This window comes from Trachurus japonicus, chromosome 11, assembly GCF_045865225.1.
Source record: "Trachurus japonicus isolate A0001 chromosome 11, Traja_1.0".
NCBI classification, from domain to species: Eukaryota; Metazoa; Chordata; class Actinopteri; order Carangiformes; family Carangidae; genus Trachurus; species Trachurus japonicus.
In genome coordinates this window covers 12,823,385-12,847,864 of record NC_140917.1, presented here as the reverse complement: position 1 = coordinate 12,847,864, position 24,480 = coordinate 12,823,385, and the positions used below count along the sequence as shown (strand labels likewise).

Here is a 24,480-nt window from a genome sequence, read left to right as displayed (position 1 = left end):
TACACATGACATGACAAAGTCTCTTTTATTTTGTATCCAGAGGCATTGAAAATCCTCACTATTTGTTCTGACAAACACAAATATACAAAGAATCACAGAAACAGGTTCATGTCCTTTTTCCAGTAATAAAAATGTGAAAATCTACTTTACAATATTTTTTGACAAGATTCATAAATAAAATTATATTGGAAAAGAATACACATGATAAACAGGAAATCTAACCTGGGACGTGATGTGTAAAAGGTTGGATTATGTGGATATTCTGTATAGGCCTACCTCCACTGACTTACCTTTGACCTCATGTGGAGATGCCATATTCATAAATTCTTTTTTCTCATTTCTTCTTTTCTATCCTCTTTCCTTTCCTTCTCCAACATGGGTCAGTAAACATGATTTATGGAACCCCTGGTGACATGTGCTGGCCCTTGTTTTTTCGTCTGGGTCTTCATTTCTAACTGTGTCGTCCTCAGACTAAATAGAGAGGGTCTGGTCTACGATGTTTTTGATATTTCTCCATATTGAAGTTTTTGATACTTTGCTGAATTCATATCAAAGTCATTGATACACTTGCACAGTTACAGATAAGTTAATGATACTTTGGTATGTTGATATCCAGTTTTGGTACTATGGTGCATTACTGATGCAGCTGTAGCCTACTGTCATCTTGTCATCTTGTCATACAGACATTAGTAGACATTAGTATAGTGCATTTGTTGTTTCTGCATGTATAGGGATAAAATATATGAGGGTTTGATTATCAATGCCGAACAAATAATGAAAAGACTTTCATCATCATCAGAATTTATTCAAACAAGTGACAACAGATAATCCAACAAGACATATCACACTCCAAATCCTCTAACTCCTCTTCCTCAGACTCTACAGCAGAGGTCTGATGCATCGTCACTGAAGAGTTTCACTGGTAGATTCAGGGATGACAGAGACCTTACACATCTGTTATCAACAAGTTTGTTCCTGCTTGATATATTTTTTTAAATGAGCTATAATACTGATTGATTCATAAATTCATAAATGCTTTTATGAGAACACATTTGCCAACACCAGAGGTCTTCAACAGGGGGTCCGTGACCCCTAGGAGGTCCACGGGGGTCGTAAAATATTTTTGGTTGATTAGAAAGTTGATATATTTTTTCATTTATGTATGAAATAAAAACAATCAATCAATCTGAATAGCTTTTCTGCATGATTATCATGCAGTTGACAGGTATTGTTGATATTGGCTTTGGTATCAGTCAACAAGGTCTGTCTATAAACGGTAGTGGCACGGCCACCCTGCTCACTGTACCTTAAAAGCATGAATATATGAACCTATTTGAGAAGCTTGACAGTTGACGGTCCTGTCACTATGCCTCCATTTGATCATGTGCCCTGGCTACTTGGCCACAGAAATATCCCTTTGGTCGAATGGTGAGCGCACATGACTCTTACCCGGGAGGTTAAGCTTCAAACCCCGCCCGGGCCCTCCTTGGTCCTGCCACATTACTATGTATGATAACAATTTTATACAATACATATAGTAGGGGGTCCCTGCTCCATCTCTCCATCAGTTTGGGGGTCCTTGGCCTTGGGGAGGTGGGCTGCTGCTGGTGGTGCTGTGGGGTGGCATTTTTTTACAATTATTATTTTTTTTTTTTTCAGTTTGGGAAAGTCTGAAAAACGGTGAAGACCTCTGGCTTTTGTAATTGTCAATACATTTCCAATCAAAACAGCTCACCCACCCCATCACTACAATCAGAATAACAGATATTAAACACACTCACTACACAGTTGAGCCTGAGAGGAATGGCCCAGTTTGAATGTTTTGTTTACAAACTGAAAAAAACAGAACTACAGACTACCTTTAAGCCATACATCGTGTCTAAAAGCAGAATAATACACCAACATATCAAAAGCTTTGCTTATACTTTTCTGAAATACTTGCACATTGTCTAAAATTAAGGTGGAGCAACTATCTGTGGTTAATGGGAAACAAACCTGCTTGCTAATAGCAGTAAATATGGTGCTTCTGATTATCAAATGATGATAAATGATTATTAAATGAGGATAAACCCACAAACTTGTATCTGACGTGAGAAACGAACTTAACTTTAATCAGATGTAATCTGCTTGTTCTTCCTCACTAAAGCCTCCCTGAACAATCTCTTTGATTCTCTCAGTCTCCTGTGGTTGAGCCGCCGGTAGAATGGCCTTCAATTCGCCCTCTATTTTTGCCATCCTGGCATCGGTTTTCCTCTGAAATTCATTCTTGTTTTTCAGGGCCAGCCTCAAAATCCCTCTCTGGGCATCTCGGCAGGATTCCTGCAGATTCATACGCTCACTAAGGAACTCTGGTTTGTCCTGATCCATGGCCATGAGCTTGCCCAGGCTGCTCACTTTGTCCATCAGGTACTTGCTGGAGACTTCAGTGTAGGTCGTTGAAATCATGTGGACCAGACTGGCAATGTTGGAGGCTTGAAAGGCCTGATTGTACAGGAGATCTTTGTTAAAGAGCTTGTCATTGTAAGTGAGTTGCTTTGTGTCCTCAGATGTTGTGACAAAGTTGTGCAGGGTCTTGCTGAGGTTAATTTTGACGATGTTGGAGACCATCTGGAAGAAGAGCACCATCTTCTCCCACTGCTCTTTGACTCTGCCCATGGCATCCAGACCCTTGACCAGCATCTTGATGGTGGTCTCAAAGTCAATCTCTTTGATTTTGCAGTTCTGCATTTCAACAAGAACCTCAGTCAGCTCCTTCTGGTTCTTCTCCATGTTCTCCACACTCTTTTCATATTGCTCCCGTGTTTGTTTGAGTTGTTCTCGGCTCTGCTCGATTTTGAAACGGGCATTATCTGCTGCTCTCTGGCTTGCTGATTTGCTGCCTGAGCTGTTGCTCTGTGCTTGATACATCATCGGTGGTTTTGGGGTAAAGGCTGGAGAGCTTAAAACTTTTTTGCTCTTCGAGTCAAAACCAAGGACTTCATTATTCAGTGCCTTAATCTTCTTGATCAGCTTTTTAGTTGTCGCCTCATCCCACTTCTGATCAGGGGAATACGTTGCCAGCTCTTCACATATGTCAAGCCCCCTTTGACAGATTGAGAGAACTTCCTCACTTGCTTTTCCCCGTGGCAGCTTCCCCACTTCTGTAAAGATCCTTATAAATTGACTCTCAGTCCATTTGGTCTTTGGACACTTTTTCTCCTGGTCATACAGGTTCTTCCAGTCTATTTTGTTTCCACTGACAAACTGTGTAAGAGTTCCCACAATATTCAGAATCTCCCCAGACTTAGTATAGACTTTCATTTGTGTGAACTCATCAACATTCTCCCCTGAGTGTTGTTGGGTTTTTCTTTTCTGACGGGGTTTGTGTAATTGTGTTATGCCGGAAATCAGTTTTGCTGGAGCATTCAGGACTCCTGTTACAGCAGTTGAGAGACCTTCAACAAAATCCATGCCAATCATCTCCCAGCCAGAGGGAAGAGACTTCATGGATTGTTTGAACGTTGCTTGTGCTTCGTCCAGCTCTTTCTCCATGGCCTTCATTGCTTTCTGGGAACGTTCATTCAGAAGTTGGGCAGTCTTCTCCCTTAATTTGGACTCTTCCAGTTTCATCTTGGCCTGTTCCAGCTCTTCTCCATAAAAGTGTTGAGCGTTGATACAGGCCTCCAGCAGCTCCTGGATTAAATTGATCACATCAGAATACTTGTTTTTTACACCGTCTGCCAGTGCCACACAGTCGTCTGCGATTTCACGAATGCTCTCCAGTTGATTTGGCAGGACCTTTTCGATAACTTTATCACTGCCGTTAAAAAGAGTGTTGACCGCTGCCTTCATGTAATCAGGAACTGTTCCTGTGTGAAGGCGGATTTGATCCATATTCACGTGGGCTTCATTGAATGCATGCCAGCCTGAGTTACAGATCTGCATGAGAGAGGCCCTGAAGGAGTCTGGGTATCTGATGTACTTGAAGCCATCTTTAGGGGCGTTCTTGTTGATGGAGAAATCTTTAACTGAGGAGATGAATACAAGCTCCCCCATAATGGCAACAGAGAGGGGAGCAGGAGTCAGATACTGCTCCCAGTTTGCATTGGGTTGCATCAGCATCATGGTGGTTTCTCGCATCTGAGCTGCAGTGGTGAGACTTTGAGTGGTCTTTGCAACTTGGTCAGCCATGTTTTCTGTTGAAAAGAGGAGAAACAGTAGTTGTTAGGTAATCTTTCACTCCATACACCGAAGTTATTCTGGGTTGCATGTTGGTGGAAAATAAGAAAAGAGCACATTTTTAACAATTTTGACATTTTTAAACTCGAGTGTTTGTAATATTCAGCACAGTTTGTCAGTTGATCAAGGCCACATGACCTTTTAAAATTGGGTCATCTCAGTCAAAATGTAGAGCACCAAATACCAAAACCAAATTAATCAATTTAGCAAGAAAAAATAATAGTTACATTAAATTCAATTCAGTATTATTTAAATGGTGCCAGATTCACCCAGGGCTGTGCTCCCATCCATCCCCCCTTCAACGCCATGGTGAAGTTTGCTGCTGACACTACAGTGGTGGGCCTCATTGCTGGCAACAATGATTAAGAGCTATGTAGGATACAGCTTGGGACTAATCATAATGTTAGATAAATGGCTTGTGGGAGAGTGGAGGCTCTCTGCCTTACACACCACTGCTGAAAACCAAACCTGCGATCAGACCCTCGGACCTGGTGTCACAGCTCTCGACTCTGTGGCACCACGAGTCCATGACACAAACGTGTCCCGTAAACCGTAATCTCATTGATGACAGATAAGACTACACAAATACACACATCGTAACATGTACAGTATATGAAAATCCATCGATCCACTGATTGATTAATAAAGGCTTAAGTGAAAACAAATGCACACAACCGAGGAGGGTGAGCAAAACAGTGGAGAAGTGACCAGACTTGTAGATTGGCTAAATGATGCAATTTATAAATCTACAAAAGTTGTATTTTTATCAACATTTCGTCCTAAATCACTCATAAGCTGTGTAATAAGCGGGATAATGTAGAGTTAGTCTGTTGTTATGGAGAAATAAAGACTGAGACATGCTTCATCATAGCCCATACAGTCTGTAGCTGTGCCTCGGTCCCCTATAGGTCCTCAAGATGGCGATAATTCTAGTGACGTTAAAGGTCACGCTAGGTTCGAAAATACCACAGGGCGAGATAATTTTTTTGTAAATGAAATTTACAAATGAAAACTTCACAAATTATCAGTGGAATAAAAGTCAATTGAAGGCACCAGCCATAAATCACGTAATCCCCCCTGACAATGTCCAGTCAGAGGCATTTTATACATTGTTTTATGCTGGCTTTTGTCTAGTCATTTTTTTTTCAGGAATAAAATATTATATCACAATTGTATGGTTTGCATGTGCAAACGTCAAACGTGCAGAGATGAGTACATAATGTGTGCGTGCAGATATGAGGGGCCGTACAAGCCATAATTCATTCTTTCACTCACACACACATACATTCTCTTTACACATACATATATTTTCACTCACACATACATACATTCTCCTTACACATACATATATTTTCACACACATACATACATTCTCCTTACACATACATATATTTTCACTCACACATACATACATTCTCCTTACACATACATATATTTTCACTCTCACACACATACATTCTCCTTACACATACACATACATATATTTTCACTCACACATACATATATTTTCACTCTCATATTTATACATTTTCATACTAGAAGTAATATATGTATGTAAAACGAAAATGTATGTATGTGAGAGTGAAAATATATGTATGTGAAAGGAGAATGTATGTATGTGTGAGTGAAAGTATAGTGGAAACGGAAGGAGTATAGTGGAAACGGAAGGCAGCATTTATCGTCTACATACTCCGGTACAGTAGGTGGCGGTATACTCCTAATAAGCAATGGTTGCAACCCGAAAGAAGAGGAAGATTCTTCACACATACATACATTCTCCTTTCACATACATATATTTTCACTCTCACATACATACATTTTCGTTTTACATACATATATTACTTCTAGTATGAAAATGTATAAATATGAGAGTGAAAATATATGTATGTGTGAGTGAAAATATATGTATGTGTAAGGAGAATGTATGTGTGTGAGAGTGAAAATATATGTATGTGTAAGGAGAATGTATGTATGTGTGTGAGAGTGAAAATATATGTAGGAGGAGAATGTATGTATGTGTGAGTGAAAATATATATATGTGTAAGGAGAATGTATGTGTGTGAGAGTGAAAATATATGTATGTGTAAGGAGAATGTATGTGTGTGTGAGCGAAAGAATGAATTATGGCTTGTTCGGCCCCTCATATGCAGGCACTCATGCTCATGCTTCATGCCACCCCACCATGAGTCAGTGCCCCCCTTGGGCCACCCCTATCAAAAATGTCTGGACAGCCCCTGCTCTGGCTACAGCAGAAATATGCAACAGGTCTTTTGGTTGCCGAGGCACACGCAGCCTACACGTGTATCAATCCTTGTAGATTAGGTCATCCCAAGGAGATCGTAAAATCACCGCTATGTCAACAACAACCAGTCAGATGGTCCTAAACCTGACAGGACGTCATGGATGAAGAAAAATAATATCTACTGGAGGTGGGAAACCGCAACATTTACAACACATTCATTCTATATACGGACCGTTATCATGTCAGCGCGCCGTGTGGTTCTCGAGGGGGGGGGGGTTGCTTTACCACGTCGCTGTGTGCAGTTTAATATAATACATCCATGGTGTGCAGCCAGTACAAAATGAGCCTGGTGACGCCCAGTAATCTGACACCAGACCCACTACGTTGCGCAGTGCTCTGTCTACTGAACTCTCCAGAGTTCACTGGAGTATTAGGCTATACGTGTAGCTGCATTACTCTCATCCATTTAAAACAATGGTGAAGTTAGTTCACCCAGATTTGTAGGCTAATAAATATGAAGTGATAAGAAGGAAAGACCACACTAATGAAGCACTGATCACGGGTGTAACAGACTAGAGCTGCTCCATTATTTTTGAACAACATTGATATTAAATACAAAAACACTCATATCATGTTTGTCCTGATTTAATACTATTGACTGATAACACAAAAATACAGTGTCCCTGTTCTCAGAAGTTTTAGTTTTATGAATATTGCATACATAGTTTTATTCCATACATATAGATTTGGCAGATTAAGTTGCGAAGAATGTAGCCCTACATTATAAAATCACTTACCTTTTCAGTTGTTGAATCTCTGGTTCAGTTGAGAAGTGTGGACTGAACTCCTCTCAAATCGCTTCCTTAAATGCAGATCTGAGAGAGCCCCTCCTCCCAGCACTCATCTCATCATCTCCTCCTCCTGTTTACTTTCCCTTTGTTCCATTATAGATGAAATCTAATCTATTCTTGTTTTCACAGACTCATAGTTCACATTTTGTGTCATCCATTTTCAGATTGTTTCAGACACACACTATTGCAGTTATTACAGTTAATTCTGACAAAGAAAAAATAGCTTTCACCAGCTGGAAACTCTCATACTTTCACTTTCACAATTGATAGTTGGAAGTCCCCTGTTTTCCCAGAAACCACATGATCACTGCCCCCACCCCTTTAGCCCAAGCCCTCTTGCCGACCACTATAAATATCTATAGAGGCATATATAAGGGTGAGTGTAAGCGTACAGTATCAGCACTGACAGGACAGTTGAGGCTCCATAAAAAGGTAATTGTGCAAACTATCTAGGACGTCTGCAGTTCATCTTATTGTGAGCATGAGGTCAGTGTAGTACAGTTCTTTTAAGTTATTTTATATTACAGTCAATTAGCATCCAAGACATATTGTTTTGTAGTTGTTGTTGTTGTTGTTGTTGCGGGGAAGCGGCCCTAGGAAGCCCCAAGAAAAAAAAAAACAGGGTAGGCTACAGGAGCTGAATATCAAATATAACTTTAGTAACTGCAGAGGTCTTGGCATGTCAAGCAATAACTATTCACACAGATATTTGTAATTATAATTGAAAACATTGAAATTATGTACAGTCTAAAACACAGTGCATGGAGTGCTGCTTGGGTGTAGCAAAAAGGGTTTCCCTCATTTCTCATTCCTTTTAATGACACATATTAAACCTCAGGTCGACTTTTAGACACTTTACACATCATAGAGGAAACATTTGGAAGCAAATAAACTGCTTTTTCTCCCTCGTTAGTCCTGGTGTCTGTGATCTGAGGATCAGTGTTAAAGTCCAAGTGATAGGCTAAATCTAGACGCATCTAAGTCATAAAAAACATGAGTAAAGTCCAATGAGGTAAAGATTACAGAAGGTGACAAAACACCTTGAGTTTCCTTGTTGGGTACAACATGTTCGTCAACTTAACATATGTGGCTGCAAAGGTGACATGTGTCCCACTGACCCCTGCAGGTTCAATCAGCAGGTTCTCTGAAAGACTAGATCCAAAATCCACTGTCCTCACGCCAAGTTTGAAGTCCTTCCATCAGGCCGTAGATTCAGAGTTCACCAAGTGCTACAGGACAGAAAACTCTGACATCACACAACTGTTACCTACCCACGCAGACACGGGGAGAACATGCAAACTCCACACAGAAAGGCCCTGGGCGGCCCGGGATTCGAACCCAGGACCTTTTTGCTGTGAGGCAACAGTGCTAACCACTGTGCCACCGTGCCGCCCTTTTGATGATATCAGACAACAGATTGAGAACATGAAGCAGCAGATGGAGGAAACAGAGCAGATAGCCAAAACAGAGCTCCAACAGGTGGATAGGGAAACTGAGACTCTCACTGCCGAGCAGAGTCAGTTAGCAGATCAGAAAAAAACAGAAAACTGAGGAGTTAAAGAACTTGAATACAGAGCTGTCGTCCCTCCAGTCCAATCTAAGCAGTTACAAAGAAGCTCTAGAGACAGAGGATAAAATTAGACGATTAAACAGTCACTCAGCTGGGGCTGCTGAGGTTTAAGAAACACTGTCTGATATTTTTCAAACACTTTCACTTTTACCACTGACAGTTGAAAAAAACATTTCCCCAGAAATCACATGATCACTGCCCCCACCCCTTTAGCCCAACCCCTCCTGCACCGCTGTAAATATAAGAGCCTGGTGTAAGCTTGTACAGTATTTATCAACACTGCCAGGACAGCTGAGGCTCCATAAAAGGTAATTGTGCAAACTATCTAGGACATCTGCAGTCTATGTTATTGTGAGCATGAGGTCAGTGAGTGCAGTACGTACAGTTCTTTGAAATCATTTTATATTACAGTCAATTAGCATCCAAGACATATGTTGTGTAGATGTTGTTGTTGTTGTTGTTGTTGTTTGCACGGGCAAGTTACTGTAAGAAAATATCATTTTCAATCTGCCTTTAAGTGTCACACTTGTGTCACACACACACACATAGAAAAGCAACAAACGGGCTGAAGTGGGGAAGCAGCCCTGTATAGGAGGGGGGCCCCAACAAAGAGAAAACTGGGTACAGGAGCTGAATATCAAATATTACACAGAGGTCTCTGCATCACACAGATTTCTGTAATTATACTTGAAAACGTTAATATATGTATTTGACCTGTAACCTGCACTTTCCAGGCTTTGTAATGATGTCTTCGTCTGGAAATCCTTAATACAAATCAGACAGACAAACACATTCCCTTCAGTCTTTAGTGTTTATTCTTCAGCAGGTCATCCTCCAACACCGTTCTGTCAACTTTCCGCCTGTATAAGTATTTGTTTTCATTTTGCAGAGACCAAGCATCCAGCTGTAACTTTGAGATCATGGATAGTGTTGTTTATTATGGGTACGTATTAGACTTTACTGTACTGAAATTTCACACTGTCACATGTACTATATTAAACCATGCCATTGCCTGCTGTATGTCACAGAGAGTTTGGTTACACAATTCATTTTATCATGATTATTACTCATTTCTGTTAATTAGACCTATTGAATTGAACTGGAATTTTAAGTGAATCTGGCTAATTAATCTGTTTGGTGAATATATCATTACATTAAAATTTAGTGGTGGACTCTCCTCAGCTCTTTCTGTTATGTAACTAAGCTTTAACCCTTTCCTGTCTACATCACAGGTCTGCAGGGCAGCAAGTGGAGTTGAGGAGTCTGTCCGATAGTCTGATTGTACCACTGAAGAGTGGACTCTCTTCCTTCATCACTGTGTCAGAGCTCCTTCTCAGTATTAAAGCAGACATGATCCTTCCTGAATCCCAGACCTTTGATGATATCAGACGACAGATCATGAACATGAAGCAGCAGATGGAAGAGTCAGAGCGCTTGGCAAAAACAAAGCTTGAACAAGTGGATAGGGCAACTGAGACTCTCACTGTAGAGCAGAGTCAGTTAGCACAGCAGAAAAGCCAGAAGACTGAAGAGTTGAATAATTTGAATATACAGCTGTCATCACTCCAGTCCACTCTAAACAGTTACAACCAAGCTTTAGATGCAGCCAGGAGAAACCTGCGGTCAGCAGAAAACACCCTGAGTGACATGACAGCAAAGAGGGATGAAGCACAGAGGATACGAGATGCAGGGATTGGGATCATGTTCATCCCAATTATTGGTACAATTGCAGGTAAGTGAATACATCATGTTATTAGTTATTTTTAACACAATAAAATGATCACTGTATGTATCCCACTGAAATGAAAAAGGGGACTGTATAGTTTTCTGTCACAATATTTGTCAGAAATGTGTTTCATCATTAATCTCCTTTAATTTCAGGAGCAGTTATGGTTGGTGTTGGTCAAACAGACCTTAACCAGTACTCTGATGCTGTGGACTCAGCTCGTCGGGAAGTAGGAAATTCTGAATCCTCGGTGAACTCATATTATAACGAAGTGCAGCGCTACAATTCCTTGATCAGTGAAGCTCATCGCAACATCTCAACAGTGGACAATAAGATTCGTGAGACAGAAGCCAAACTTCGTGACATGTCTGAGAAGCGTAGGGTTGTTGCTGATATTCAGGATAAAATGAGACAAGCGGTCACTCAGCTGGGGCTGCTGAGTGGGGTGGGGAGTGTTGTCGAGCAGCAAACCAGACTCCTGATCCTGCTGGAGCCTGTGATGAAGCTGATGGAGGACATGACATCAAAACTGGTTCAGATCAGTGGAAATGAGCTGCTGTACAGGGAAGGTATACCGAGCCTGGTGGAGAACATGAAGAGAAACCAAAGAAAACTCAAAGAACTTGCTGACAGCAATAACAGTGCAGATCATGATGAATTTTGATTACACATCTTGCTTTGACATAGTTATATCTATGTTGACCTGACTTAAGATACCATGTACTTTATTATTCAAGATAACATTTTATATTAACACTGATATTTGACAGTCATATTAGGTATTGTCAAGGAAGGTTGAGGTTCCTGGGCTCAGCCTTCAGAGGGAATGTGATTTTTGCTATTTTATATTATAACCAAAAGTGTGATTATAACCACAAGTGTGATTTGATCATTTTTGATACATTTGCTAAAGGGTATCCTGTGATTTTTGCTATTTTATATTATAACCAAAAGTGTGATTATAACCACAAGTGTGATTTGATCATTTTTGATACATTTGCTAAAGGGTATCCTGTGATTTTTGCTATTTTATGATATTATAATCAGAAAAGGTGTTTTTCGAGGGCTTAGAACCAAAAGGGCGTAAGTGACATTTGACAAACTTTACAGGAGAGGCAAAACAAAATTTTGACCAGACTTCAATCAACTGTATTCATTAACCTTAAACCACAACATTGCAACCACAGATGAATGAGTATTTATGTAATAAACTTATGACATATTAACACAATGAACATGTTCTTAAACATTTTAAAATCAAAAAAATATGTCAAAAACGTCACATACGCCTTTTTGGCACCAAACATTTCCAAGTCTTCTAGGACATATTGGGCGTATCTGCTGAACAATGCATTGAACTGATTGAATAATTAACACTTGAATAAGTAATTAATTGTCATGTAACTCATTCATTAATTATTTTAAAAGGGTCCTATGTTCCCCGCTGTTGCTGGTCGATGGACTCTCTCTACTTATCAGGACTCTATCCATCTATCTGGCCTGTCTAGCCTCTACCTGGTCTTTTTACTGTACTAAACTTAACCAACTCCTGTCTTTATTGCCTAAACCCAACCAATGGGACAATTACACTTCTCACTCAAAGTCACAACTCAACTTCTCACTCAAAAATAGGCAAAAATCTGCAAAGTCACAACTCCACTGCAGGTATGGGACAAAAAATGGCATGTTGCCCTGGTCTTTTGGGGGAAAAGCAGGGAACATAGGACCCTTTTTCTATGAAAGGGTTCTATGTTGCCCAGTCACACACATAACAGGTACATAGGAGCCGGGGAACATAGGGATGACTCCAGTAAGGCTCTCAAGGCATGATTCTGTCTTACTGTAATCACTCTTGTGAGGGCATACATTCAAAAACAACTCTGACTCATCTTTAACTTCTTTAATATAGGATTCATCAGTTTGTTTCATAATATTCATCAAAATCTTTTCTGCCTCAGACAGTTCCATGTCTGCAGTTTTCTCAGCCATTTTCAATGCTGTTTAAGGGCAACAACTACACTTACGCCCTTCTGGCTCTGAACCAACATGTGGGTCCGACATGTATTTAGATGTATTTTTCAGGGCCAGAAGGGTGTAAGTGCACTTACGCCCTTTTGGCTCCAAACATTACTCGCATTTTTGAGTTAGGTCTTTATTGTTTTGTTGCTTTATTCAATACAGTTTGATCTCAGATGGGTCCTTTTGGCATCATTGGATAGAGCTCATCAAGACCTTTCTTTTGATATATAGAACTCATTTTCGCCTAAAATGTCACTTACGCCCTTTTGGTTCTAACCCCTCGTTTTGCTTTATATGACTAGTGTTAAAGACAAGGAAAGATGGTCATATGGGATTTGCAATTGTATCTACTGGTAAGATCAGGATGAAAAAGTGATGTGCTTGATAACACAGATACTTGCTGTAACTTGTTGAAGAGGGAAGCAGGAATGCCTCTCCTACTTCCATATTCAACAAGTTACAGCAAGTATTTCATGAGTTCAGATTTCACCATGAATCTCAATACAGCGGAGAACACATCACTTTCTCATCCTCTTACCATCAGATACAAAGGTTAAGATATGAGGAACCTGTGACATGACCACAAGACAGGCTGAGGCAGGTCAAGGAGAGAAGGCCACAAGGTCAGTAAAAGTGGCAGAGATTTGAGTGGGGGAAGTACCGTTGAAGAATGATGGAGAAAGAAGGAGTGCGTGTCAGGACCGGGCGCAAGAACAAAGCTGGTCAGACCCTACTCCTGCGAGGACCCCGAGAACTGGTGCAGTTGTAGCCATTCAACTTGGAGAAAAAAAGGGAAAGACTTGCACTCACAGATTTGGTCTTGGGTGGTCCCCACACTCTCTGCCATCAGGGTTGGCCTAGCCTGGTGAAGAACCGCCTCAGAGTTAGCTCATTCCTCAATCTTCAGCCTGAACCATCTGGCAGCCTATTCATCAGAGGCAGGGTTGATTCATAGGGAGAAATTGATTTGATAATTGTGTTTTTATGCTCTGATCCCGCTTTGTCTCTGAATTTCTGCAATAAAAACTCAACCTAAAAGACAAGAGAAATGTTATCCTCATCTTTGAGTCTGAGGGTTTAGTTCAATTATTACTGGGATGCTGTCCATGATCGTAAAAAGCTAAGCATTAGCGCACACAACGTCTTTAAGGCTCTTAAGGGTTATTCTAGTTTTGTGTCCACTTGAGAATAGGTAAACAGGTCCCTAGGGTTGTTTTTCCAAACCCTTAAATTGAACCTAGCCAATAACAAGTGCCAAGATCAACAAGAGGAAAGCTGCCGTTAACGGGCGTGTCAGGTGACTATTCCTGGGTGGGTGGGCTGCTCTGCCAGGGGTGGTGGGTTAGGGAAGCGGGATAGACATCTGGATGAAGGTAGTTAGAAGCTAGGCGAGTTTTCTTGTCACCAGCTTAAACTTTCTCTAGAGTTTCTACTCAGGTCAATGCCCGTTAACCTCAGAACTGACCCTTTAAACAGAGAGCTGGTCCAGTAAAGAGCCTTACAACAAACTAAATACCGGGATCTAACAGTGTGCATAAACATTTAAGTCTTTAATGCAAAACAGATGACTGTCATGACCATAAATGCTCATAAGTTACTTTTTAAAAAAATGCTTTTAACTGCACAGATTTTTCACAATATACAAATAGGTTAAATAATTGCCACTACTACTCAATAAAACATTTAAACCAGTATTGACAACTGGCTTTTCTGTATGTAATAGTTAACTAGGGTTTTTGTTTAATATCATTTAGAATATGAATTCCTCACAACTTTATCTCTATAACAATATAGAATGCTTAAATATATGGCTCTCAATGAAATATTTACAATGAATGCAAAGTTTGTTTTTGCTCTCCTGTAAAATTTGGAAAATGTCACTTATGCCCCTCGTGCTCCAAACCCCTCGCAGTGTGGCCTGTTCTCTTTAAGGGACAAAGCCTTGTAGTTCCAACATCTGAACACTAGATGGAGACGCGATTCGTTTTCGTCTCAAGAAATCCTTCAACAATCTAAACATACATGACCTAATAACGTGTTTGGTTGTTTTCTGTTGTTTGGTTCTTTGGCATGGTATACTAATATCTAATTCCCACTTACTGTTGGTCTGAGGAGATGAGGGGTTGGGGGGGTGAGATTGTTTGTTTATTAGTTCTTTTCAGTTTTGTTTTTTTTTGTTTTTAATTTGCCGGTTTGTTAATTTTGGTTGTTTGTTTTTCTTTTATTGTTACATATTTATGTTGTGCGTTCTATGTACACAAAAAATGAAATTATGTTTATGGTGTGTAATTGTCAAAGCTGAATGACATCACATGTGTAGCCATTCTGTAATATTATGTTCACAGTAATAATAACACAGGTCAAAAAAACGTATAAAGCTCACTTAGGAGAGCAGGCACCCGATAGGTAGTCTGTTTGATTTTGTATCCAAGGGAAACTCTGCAGCATAGAAAATCCACACTGTGTCAGGGGCTTAAGGGGCGCACTATAGCTCAGTGGGTTGAGCAGAGGCCACGTATGCAGAGACGAGACTACAGTCCTTGCTGCAGCCAGCCCCAGTTCAAATTCCAAATCTTTGCTGCATGTGATCTGCCTCCCCATTTCCTGTCTCTCTCAACTATCCTACCGATTAACATGCAAAAAGCTAAAAAATATACTTTAAAAAAAAGGAAGAAAATCCTCTCTATTTGTTCTGACAAAGACAAAGATACGAAGAATCGGCTTTAAATTTAGTTTTAATTCATTTCAACAAAACTAAACAGTTCATACTTTATCAAAAGCTGATTTAAAAAGAAAACAGGTAAACACTGTATGCACACACAAGATGGGGAACAGGTGAGCTGATGAGGAGCAGGTGAGTCAGACAATAAGACGTTTTAGGGATCACGACATCTTCTGGAAGACAAACACCAGATAGATACCTGGACAGAACAGAAAGGGCAGGTGTAAGTTTGGGGTAATTATCATCACTTTAGTCAAGGATTGTTTTATTTATTTACTGATTCACCAATCACATTGTTAAGCAGTTGAAGTTAATGATGAAACTTACTGGTAGCTTCCCACTCCGATCTGCTTAGAGTGCCCTGCACGAAAACAAACAAGTGGTGCTGTTAGATAAAACTGGACCAAACCAGACAGAACCAGACTGAAGTCTTATATACTGTCCGCTCACTCACCAGTGGTAGTCTGACTCCGGCTTTGCTGCTGTGCTCTTTAGCGTGGCCGTACTCTCCTCTGCTGTCTGTAACCTGTCGACCTCCGTCCTCACTGGGAAACGGCTGAAAATAACAACTCAGCTTGTTACCGACATGTTCAGTGCACAGGAACATCGGCGTATGGACGTTTAACTAAGACTAAATGTAGCTCTAAAATCCGTGTTATGGAACCTCAACTCAAGAGTTTATGAACCTGCGGTGAGCTGTTGGTGAAAATGCTGCAATAAGATCTGATCTGGGTCAGGTTAATCAACTCTGAGTATGAGGAACACAAAAAGCCACAACAGACACAACAGAGCCTCGGTTCAATGGTCCGACAGATAAAGAATGAAAACAAAATCAGTTTTAATCCAGTGAAGCTAGAGAGATTCATGTGTGAAAGACAGCCTAAGCGGAAGCAGGGAGTAACGGTCGCCATGGGACCTCAATTCGGAAAAAATCTCCATGTAAGTGAACGGGAGTCAAAATTTTATTTCGTGATCCGATTGAATTGTGCCATGAGAAAAAAATATGACCTCTACCTGTTTAAAACATCACGTTTCATGCCGAGAAATCTGCAGTTTGTTGTAAAACTATTTGTAAAATAAAAATCTGAAGAATCCGTAACCAGAAAGACTTCAGGTCGCGTAGGTGACGTCACACACCAAATGCCGCCCTTTCCCGTGTCCGTTGGTGACGTATTTTTTGTGGGACACCAGATCTGTAGTCCGTAGAGCGGTCTTCACACAAAATACATTCTGCCGTTGCCGTTTTACGACAAACTGCTGATATTTTGGCTTGAAATGCGACATTTGAAGTAGGTTAAGGTCATATTTTTTTCTCATGACACAATTTAATCGGATCACGAAATAAAATTTTGACTCCCATTCACTTACATACACATTTTTTCCAAATTGAGGTCCCATGGCGAGCTTCACTTCCGCTTCGGCTCTCTATAGCCATGAACCTTTATCTCTGAAACAAAAAATATAACAGAGTATTATATAGTCTATAAGATGAGACTGAAAGAAAACCTGCCACAGAACAGAAAAGCCAAAGCCAAAGTCAATATTTATAACTGATCGTTGACTGATAACTAATAATTGTACCTCCTCAGACTATGTTTATCATTGAACACCGATTGATAATAAATTGACAGTCACCTCCAGAGCCATCATCTTCATCATGAGGCTGCGATGATGATCCTTCTTCAGTTTCTCCTCAGAGAACTCAGAGAATCTCTGCTTCAGCACCAGACGCATGTTGTAACGTTTCGCCATGCTGTCGCAGAGACAGGAAAGAGTAGAGCCACAGTAGAGTCAGTGAAAGACGTCAAATATTAGGAATTTATAGAAGTCAAATATTGTCTGCACTAAAAAATCTAATCTTACTGTTCAAAAAGAGGAAAGTAGACGAGGAACTCTGGAACGTCGACCACTTCCTCAAGGCTGAAGTGATACTGACACCCAAACAGAGGATAGGAACCTTTGGACTGAAAGGAAACTTTGAAAACCTCGTTACCAAACGACAGAGAGTCCGACGCCTCCAAACGTTTCCTGTAAAGAACGATAAAAAAGGACAGAAGAGGTGTTATTGTGACAAAATACCACAAATCTGCTGTGAGGTCAAACATGGATTAGAGAACATCATATAAATGTGTTGCGTCTTTTATTTATAGATCTTAATACATTCAACTTTTGTTTTCTTACACGAGTTCGAAGGCGTCTGGTGTCGTTCCAATGAAGTAACCTCCGGGTTTCAGACGCTCGCAGGCGTTTTTCAGCATCATGTTCGCCTTCTGTTCACTCTCAAATGAGTAATGATAAACAAACTGACAACTGCAGATGTCAAACTTCAGCTCAGGCTGATCCAGCTTCTCTGACAGAGCCTCCTGCACACACACATCACAGCATACAGTTACAGGTACATCTCTGCAAGTGACACAAAAGAAAACTTCTGATAATCCAGACAAGTCAAAGCAAGGCAATTTTATTTGGATAGCCAATTTTTACAAACAGTTGTCTCAATCCGTGTATCATTCGTTCTTTCCCTTTTCAATGAGCAATCAAAATTTAAAAAATTCAAATGCGACTTTTTTTTTTCTGATCCAACACAAAAAAAAAGAAGCCCTTTCCTGCACGTCATTCCCCCTCTCTCTGCCTCCCCAGTTCCTGTCTCTCGCAACCATTCTATCTAAAAAGGCATGAAAAGCCAAAAAATAAATACTTTAAAAAATAAATACAAAATGGAAAAACTGGCCAGAGGACTGAATTTGATCTTAATAATTAAGAGACCTTGGGGAGTTTGTATTTGGTTATGAAAGAGTCTCATATTTATGTGGCTGAATCTACGTTACCACTTGTTAATGGGTCCATTTTCAATATCTTTTTGTCTTTATAGTTATTTTGATATTATTATTTAGTGGTCGGCTCGCCCAGCATTTCCTGCTTTCGGTTTCGCAGACGCTGCCCAGCGGGTCATGGGCATAACGCCGCCGAATCGCCGTTTATGGTTGGAACTACGACGGTATCTGATCGTCTTCGAACCTCCAAATTCGTTCTTGATCAATGAAAACATTCTTGGCAAATGTTTCCACTTTCGTCTGTCTAGCGCCAGTCCAAGAATTTCACCGTGCGTGCGGAGGCTCATGGGAAATGTAGTGTGAAAACATTTCGCTTTCCGAAACTCCTCGTAGTCCCTTTAATTGTTCGGGTTTACGTGACCCGGAGGTTTGGTAACGAGTGTTAGCAAAGATACATTTGCTTGTTAGCCGCCACGATGGGTCCGAACCACGATCCATTAATCAGCTATATCACTGTGTATTATTTAGTATTGTTTAGAGGAACCAAACGTGTGACTCTGAAGAAGGAAGATATGACAACTGAAAAGATCAGCAGGATTTTCCAGGTAAATATTTTCATTGAGTCACTGATGTTGTGCACAGACAAGGAAAACAGTTTACGTACAACATGAATTATGGGAAAACATATTCAGGCATTGTTGTTCTACTCTGGTTTGTGGAAACTGATCTGTGTGTTGTAAATCTTACCTTGGAGCAGTCTGCTGTGATGAACTGAGCGCTGAAGATCTTCTCGTTTGAGTGACTTTTCCTCCTCATCTCTTCGTAACGACTCTGACACTGCTCCACAGATACCGCTGCTATGTCTGAAACAAACACGTCACTGACTGTTAATCGTATGTACAACAAGACCCCGTTAGCTGGTAATTATCAACGTTACATTTTATTAGGCTCTCTACAGAGATATGATTAGTTTGTTCCAGTGTCAGGGATTCATTATTTCATTTTTATTTGTTCCATGCGTGGACATTTTCAATTCATACATTACTGACATAAAGATGATAGATTATGGTTGAGCTGTGAGTAGGAGCCTCTAAATGCTCCTGCAGGTAAATCCACACTGTCTGAGTCACTGCCCCCCCCCAAAAACACACATCTACCCCTTTCCCACTGGCCAAAAAACCCGTTTAAACCCGCTAACAATCGGCTTTTGGTGGCAGTGGGAAAGGCGCACCGACCTGGGTTAAAATCAGCTCCAATCGGCTTGCAGTGGGAACGCCAAACCCGCTAATTTGCGTGATGACGTAATTTACGGACGTCCGTCATACGGCCGCGGCAGAGTTGCTGTCCTCCACGGTCCTGGTGCTCCGCAGGTCAGCCAGCAGGTCTGCCTCGGCCGACAGACCTCACATTCCGCGGCAGGCGGCTGTGGCATGACGCTGTTTCTTGCACCGCGGATGAGAGCGGGTCGACTGGTTTATGCTCTGTCTGATCTCCCAGCGGGGGGTCAATGGGTCAATGGTCAATGGGAAAGGGGCCAAATGCCGATTGTTAGCGGGTCGACCCGCTAATTTTAGTGGGAAAACAGCTATAGACACACTCTCTCCTGATCAGAGGAACAGACATAATAACCAGTTGATTACCTGCACAGACCAGGTGATCGATCCCGCCTCGCCTCCACTTCAGCAGGTCTCCTCCTTTCCCACAGCCAAGGTCCAACACAGATATTTCTCGAGTCCCTGCATCTCGCACCTTCTCAAGGATCTCACCTGTCAATCAACAATCAAATAAACAGCCTATCAACTTACTTCCTTTTTTTTTTTATGTATCTTTAATTAACCAGGAAGTCCCATGGGCTTTTCAATGTGTACGTCAATCCATAACTTCCTTGACGGTGAACAGAATTCTCTGAGCCGAGGAAGATGTGTTGATTGATAATATCTGGTGCTGCACAGTGTGGACGGATGAACTGATTGACAGTTCTGATTATTATTTATCAGTTACCTATCAAGACGCTCTTCAGCCAGTTGTTGAAGTTCCTCATGAAGAAGATTCGACTCCGGCTTCGAGCGGCCAGACCGACTTCCTGCAGGCTGTTGTAGTGACTGGCCACCTTCACACTGTGATCCAACACCTGACGGATCAATAACACACACCATTAGTAATCACTGCCAATTGCCAAAAAATCAATAGTAAGTCAGAGTATAGGTTGATCAGTCGGTACCTGTCTCTTGGTGGGTGAGGTCTCCTCCTCCTCCTGCTCTTCCTCATGTCTTCTCTTCATCCCTGCCTTCTTTCCGTCTCCTCCTCCTCCTCCTCCTCCTCCTCCTGCACTCACTCCGTCCTCCTCCTCTCTGTCACTCTGTCGCTCTCTTCCCTCTTTCACCGTTTCTGGCCTGAGGGACTGAAGCTCCATCGTTCAGTCTGAAAACACAAAATCACAAGGCGCATCGGAGGAGGAGTCTTGGGATTAGTGGTCGATCGATTAATGGGCCATTTGATTAATGACATTTTTATTTATACCGGCAATCGTTAAAATGCTATCCACAAATCAACAGGCAACAGGGTTAATGTGATCAATTCAAGCTCAACATAGTGAACTTTAGTTGAAGTTGAAGTCACTCTTAATAGCAACTAAAAACAAAGAGATGCTGCAACCTTTGCACAATATTATGATAATATTGTTCACTTCCTTTTTATTATTTACACAAGCCTACAACATTTTTTGTTCTCTCAAGTGCACTGAAGCTTTATTTATCTCTCATTTCTACGTTTTTTAGTTGTAAATATAACTACGCACATGTTTTATCTAAAATGAAGCACTGTAAACAGACAGACAGAGTTAACAGATGTAATGTAACATGATAGGTTACGTTTTATATAACTGAAAACTGAAAAATCCATATTGGACGATCATTACCCAGGAGTCTCCATGAACTATGCATGTGAAACATTTTTCAACATCTGCATTTAGCCCTTGAACAACCGGTCTGTCTGTCTTCACCTGTTACAGCAATTCACAATCACTGTTGTCCTATCGATTTGACCCAATACAACACTTCAATTACTTTTACTGCTGCAGAAAATATGTATGTTCACCAAAGTCTTCTTCTGTGTTAAAGATAAGTTTTCTATCTACAAGAAAATTCAGTTTCTTGTGGCCTTCACATTGACAAGCAGAACCGATTATTGACTCTGAAGTTAAGATGATGAAGATCTGTCTCATTACTGTCACGCTGAGCTCAATAGGAAGTTCACACCTGAGTGTAACAGGATCAGACACATGTAACTAGTCCTACCGGTCTGTTGCTGGCTTTTTTTTTTCGTTTCAATCCTTCAGTTAATTAAAACCTTCACTGAGCTGCTCCGATGTTTCCGCTGCAAACTGTTGTTAGCTGTTAGCATGCTAACACCGAGCATGACCACAGTTACACAAAACACCGGTGTTTTCTCCACGGACGAGACTAACCACGGCCGGACGGAAACACGGGCCGTGTTTAAACCGGTCCGCTGACGACAGACGAACAGTGAAACTCTCCACAAACGCTCACATTTGTGTCAAAGCCGAAGAAAACAACCAACTTACGAGTTCTCCAGACAGGGCGCGTGCGCTCTGAACAGCTTCCGGCTGTGCATACGTCATATTTCTGCGTCACATCAGAGACGCAGCGATTTAAACAAATGCTGGGATTAAGTCTGATTAGTATGATAATTGCTACTACACAACATAATTTTCATGAACTGTTCGACTAATATTATTGATAATTGTATGAGTCACTGTATTCATTAGTAATTTATCATCTGATATATATATATATAAGGTCATGATATAATTTAATCATAGATTATCTTTTCTCTATTGGGGGTTGGTTAGTTCAGACCATTGTCCAAATAATGTTGTGTTATGTTTGTGTTTTTTGTATATTTTTACTATCCTAATACAATTTTATTATTTTAGTGGAGGGATTTTGTGAATCATTTAATACAACCATGTATAGCTAAGTGTCCTCCATTAATAGCCTAGTGATTTTACCTTACTACTGTAAAGTTAATTTATTCCAGTAGCCTTATCTTCTGATGAAAATGTATTTTATGTGTTTACACTGTTATATTTGTTTGTTTTGTTTTGATTTTACAGCGTCATAGTAGTAGTAGCCATACACAGTGTAGTGACAGTAAAGCTCCAGCGAGCGGTGCTGTAAATCTGCCAATACCCTTAACCCTAACCCAACATCAGGATTTTCAAATAACCCTGTCAAAAAGAGTGATCAATAAAACCTCGAACTTTGGGTTTGTGTTTTATTGTTTCTCTGTCTCAGCAAAGTTTACCTGTCAAATTTAAGTTTGTCTTTGATACCAGTTGATTAAAGTAACATTTAATCAAATTATTATTTTTTATTTTTTTTTTAATTGAAAACTATATTACTGTTAAATGTTTCAGGGATCAGTTGATTGAGAAGTTCCATGTCTGACCACAGCAGCATTGCTGACAGGCCAAGATTGACAGTGTACTGCAGTACACATGTAAACAGGTGAGATTTTAAAGAAAATGTGGGAGCAACCATAGCAGGTTTTTCCATGTTGAATGGTGTTTAGGTTATCTGTCATATATTTACATGAGTTAGTTGTAATCTGCAATCAGACAGGTAATAAGAATCAAAAAAGACCTCGTACAATCTTAAGTTTTTAACTAAACAATTAATTAAAAATAAAACCAAGAGAATCAACCTCACTATAAAATTAAACTGATGAAGTTTCCCGCTCACCTGGAGTCATCTCACTTAAACTGAAGCTTCATCAGCATTCAGGCAGTTAAACTGAAACTGTGTCACCCTCAGACTAAATGTGTCTGATCCTTGTGACCATATGAGTGTTCGGTTGATGTTGGTGTTTTGGACTGGGGGTTGATTCATCCTGGATGAGTTGATGCCGACAGACACAGTGTGCTCCAGTTTCATATCAACCGACCCTGGATCAGTTTCATACAATGATCCTGTCTGGTATGTCTGTAATTCATCCTGCTGATGGAGATCTGAGAGATAAAACTTATTACTTTGCTGGCAGACACTCCGGCTCAACACTGTCCGGTCCAGCCAGAACTTTACCGGCTAGACTTAAAGATCAATTCACCTCACAGGAATCCAGACCACTGATAGCAGTCTGAGTTATTCACTTTAATGAAAAGGAAACATCTCAGGGGCCACGTCCTCAGAAGGTCATCTGTCTGCTCGGGTGACACATCAGGTACAGTAAACATCCAGCTCAACCTTGAAGTCGTTTTACCTTTAACCTCCTGATTCAGGGGAAAACAACAGATCAGTGGAGACAGATGAGGAAAAAATGCACTGTTAAGGGGTTATTATTATATTATTATTTATAAAGATTATTACTGAATCATCAATAGAATTAATAAGTAGATAGCCTATCACTTTACTGTGACACACAATAGAGAGAAGGCAACAGGTGGAGTTGGATGAAACGTCCACAGGAACAGGTGACAGCGTTAGATTTTAATTCTGATTTCTAACTCCATTCCCCGAAGATGAGATGATGAATGACATATTCGTTCACTTTTCTTTTCTACTGTGTCTACGTTCTGTATTTACTGTGTGATTGTATCTACTTTAACATTAACTGTGTCTTCTTCCTGTGTCTAATGCTCCAACTTCCTGTGTTGACTATCCACTGTCCCTCCTCCCTGTTTGTCTTTTGTATGTAGCTACTCTCTGTAGCTATTTACTGGACTGTAGCCTACCTTCTTCCTGCGTCTGCACTGTAGCCTATCTATTCTCCATGTCTACTCTATCTCCTGCATCATCTGTATCTATTTTCAGTGTCTATTGTATCTGTGTCTACTTTATCTGCTTCCCATCTCTATTGATTCTACTTCCTGTCTCTACTCTAGCCTATCTTCTGTGTCTTTGGTATCTACCTCGTGTCTACTGTATCTACATCCTGTATCTACTGTACCTCTCTTCTGCATCTTTTCTATCTACTACTTCCTGTGTCTATTGTATCTACCTCCTACTGTACCTACCTCTTGTTTCTACTGTATCTACTTCCTATCTCTACTGTAGGGTAGACCGAGTACGTTTGAGACACTTTTTGATTTTCCATTTTTGATATTGCAAAAAAAAACTATACACTGAAAATAAGTGATTTTTCATACGCTGTTTAATTTGTTTGTATACTAAGTTATTATTGAAGAATATAATTTATTATGTTTATTTTTTCCACTATCAGGTCATAAACATGAGGTGCATTTTTACCATGGTCCCATCTCAACCATACCCCATACGTGTACAGTTGAGACGGTACCTTGGTACAGTTGAGACACCATTGAAAACCACTGATGATGACT

The 24,480-nt window shown here is 40.5% G+C and overlaps 3 protein-coding genes across 5 annotated transcripts; 1 reads left to right on the top strand and 2 right to left on the bottom strand.

The window, feature by feature from the left end:
* Positions 1-792: 792 nt before the first annotated feature.
* LOC146978365 (uncharacterized) lies at positions 793-7,402 on the bottom strand. Of its 3 annotated transcripts, XR_015037071.1 has the most exons (3): positions 6,693-6,726; positions 1,049-4,175; positions 819-892 (listed from the first exon to the last, which is right to left on the bottom strand). XR_015037071.1 is itself a non-coding variant. In XM_085791021.1 (2 exons), exon 2 carries the CDS (start codon positions 4,168-4,170, stop codon positions 2,113-2,115), a length of 2,058 nt encoding a protein of 685 aa, XP_085647147.1. In that variant the 5' UTR covers positions 4,171-4,175; positions 7,258-7,402; the 3' UTR covers positions 793-2,112. The 3 variants fall into 3 exon arrangements, 2 of the variants coding, with proteins under 2 accessions (XP_085647147.1, XP_085647146.1); XM_085791021.1 differs by lacking the exon at positions 6,693-6,726 and adding an exon at positions 7,258-7,402 and having other exon boundaries at positions 793-4,175; XM_085791020.1 differs by having other exon boundaries at positions 793-4,175.
* A 2,250-nt stretch (positions 7,403-9,652) lies between these two features.
* Positions 9,653-11,336, top strand: LOC146978364 (uncharacterized). The gene is made up of 3 exons (XM_085791040.1): positions 9,653-9,824; positions 10,114-10,613; positions 10,763-11,336. Exons 1-3 carry the CDS (start codon positions 9,802-9,804, stop codon positions 11,269-11,271), a joined length of 1,032 nt encoding a protein of 343 aa, XP_085647166.1. The 5' UTR covers positions 9,653-9,801; the 3' UTR covers positions 11,272-11,336.
* Positions 11,337-15,347: 4,011 nt separating this feature from the next.
* On the bottom strand, positions 15,348-21,767 carry rnmt (RNA (guanine-7-) methyltransferase). The gene is made up of 11 exons (XM_085791038.1): positions 21,706-21,767; positions 20,344-20,543; positions 20,124-20,253; positions 19,763-19,888; positions 18,870-18,985; positions 17,530-17,711; positions 17,212-17,376; positions 16,984-17,101; positions 15,803-15,904; positions 15,676-15,709; positions 15,348-15,547 (listed from the first exon to the last, which is right to left on the bottom strand). Exons 2-11 carry the CDS (start codon positions 20,533-20,535, stop codon positions 15,510-15,512), a joined length of 1,203 nt encoding a protein of 400 aa, XP_085647164.1. The 5' UTR covers positions 20,536-20,543; positions 21,706-21,767; the 3' UTR covers positions 15,348-15,509.
* Positions 21,768-24,480: the final 2,713 nt, after the last annotated feature.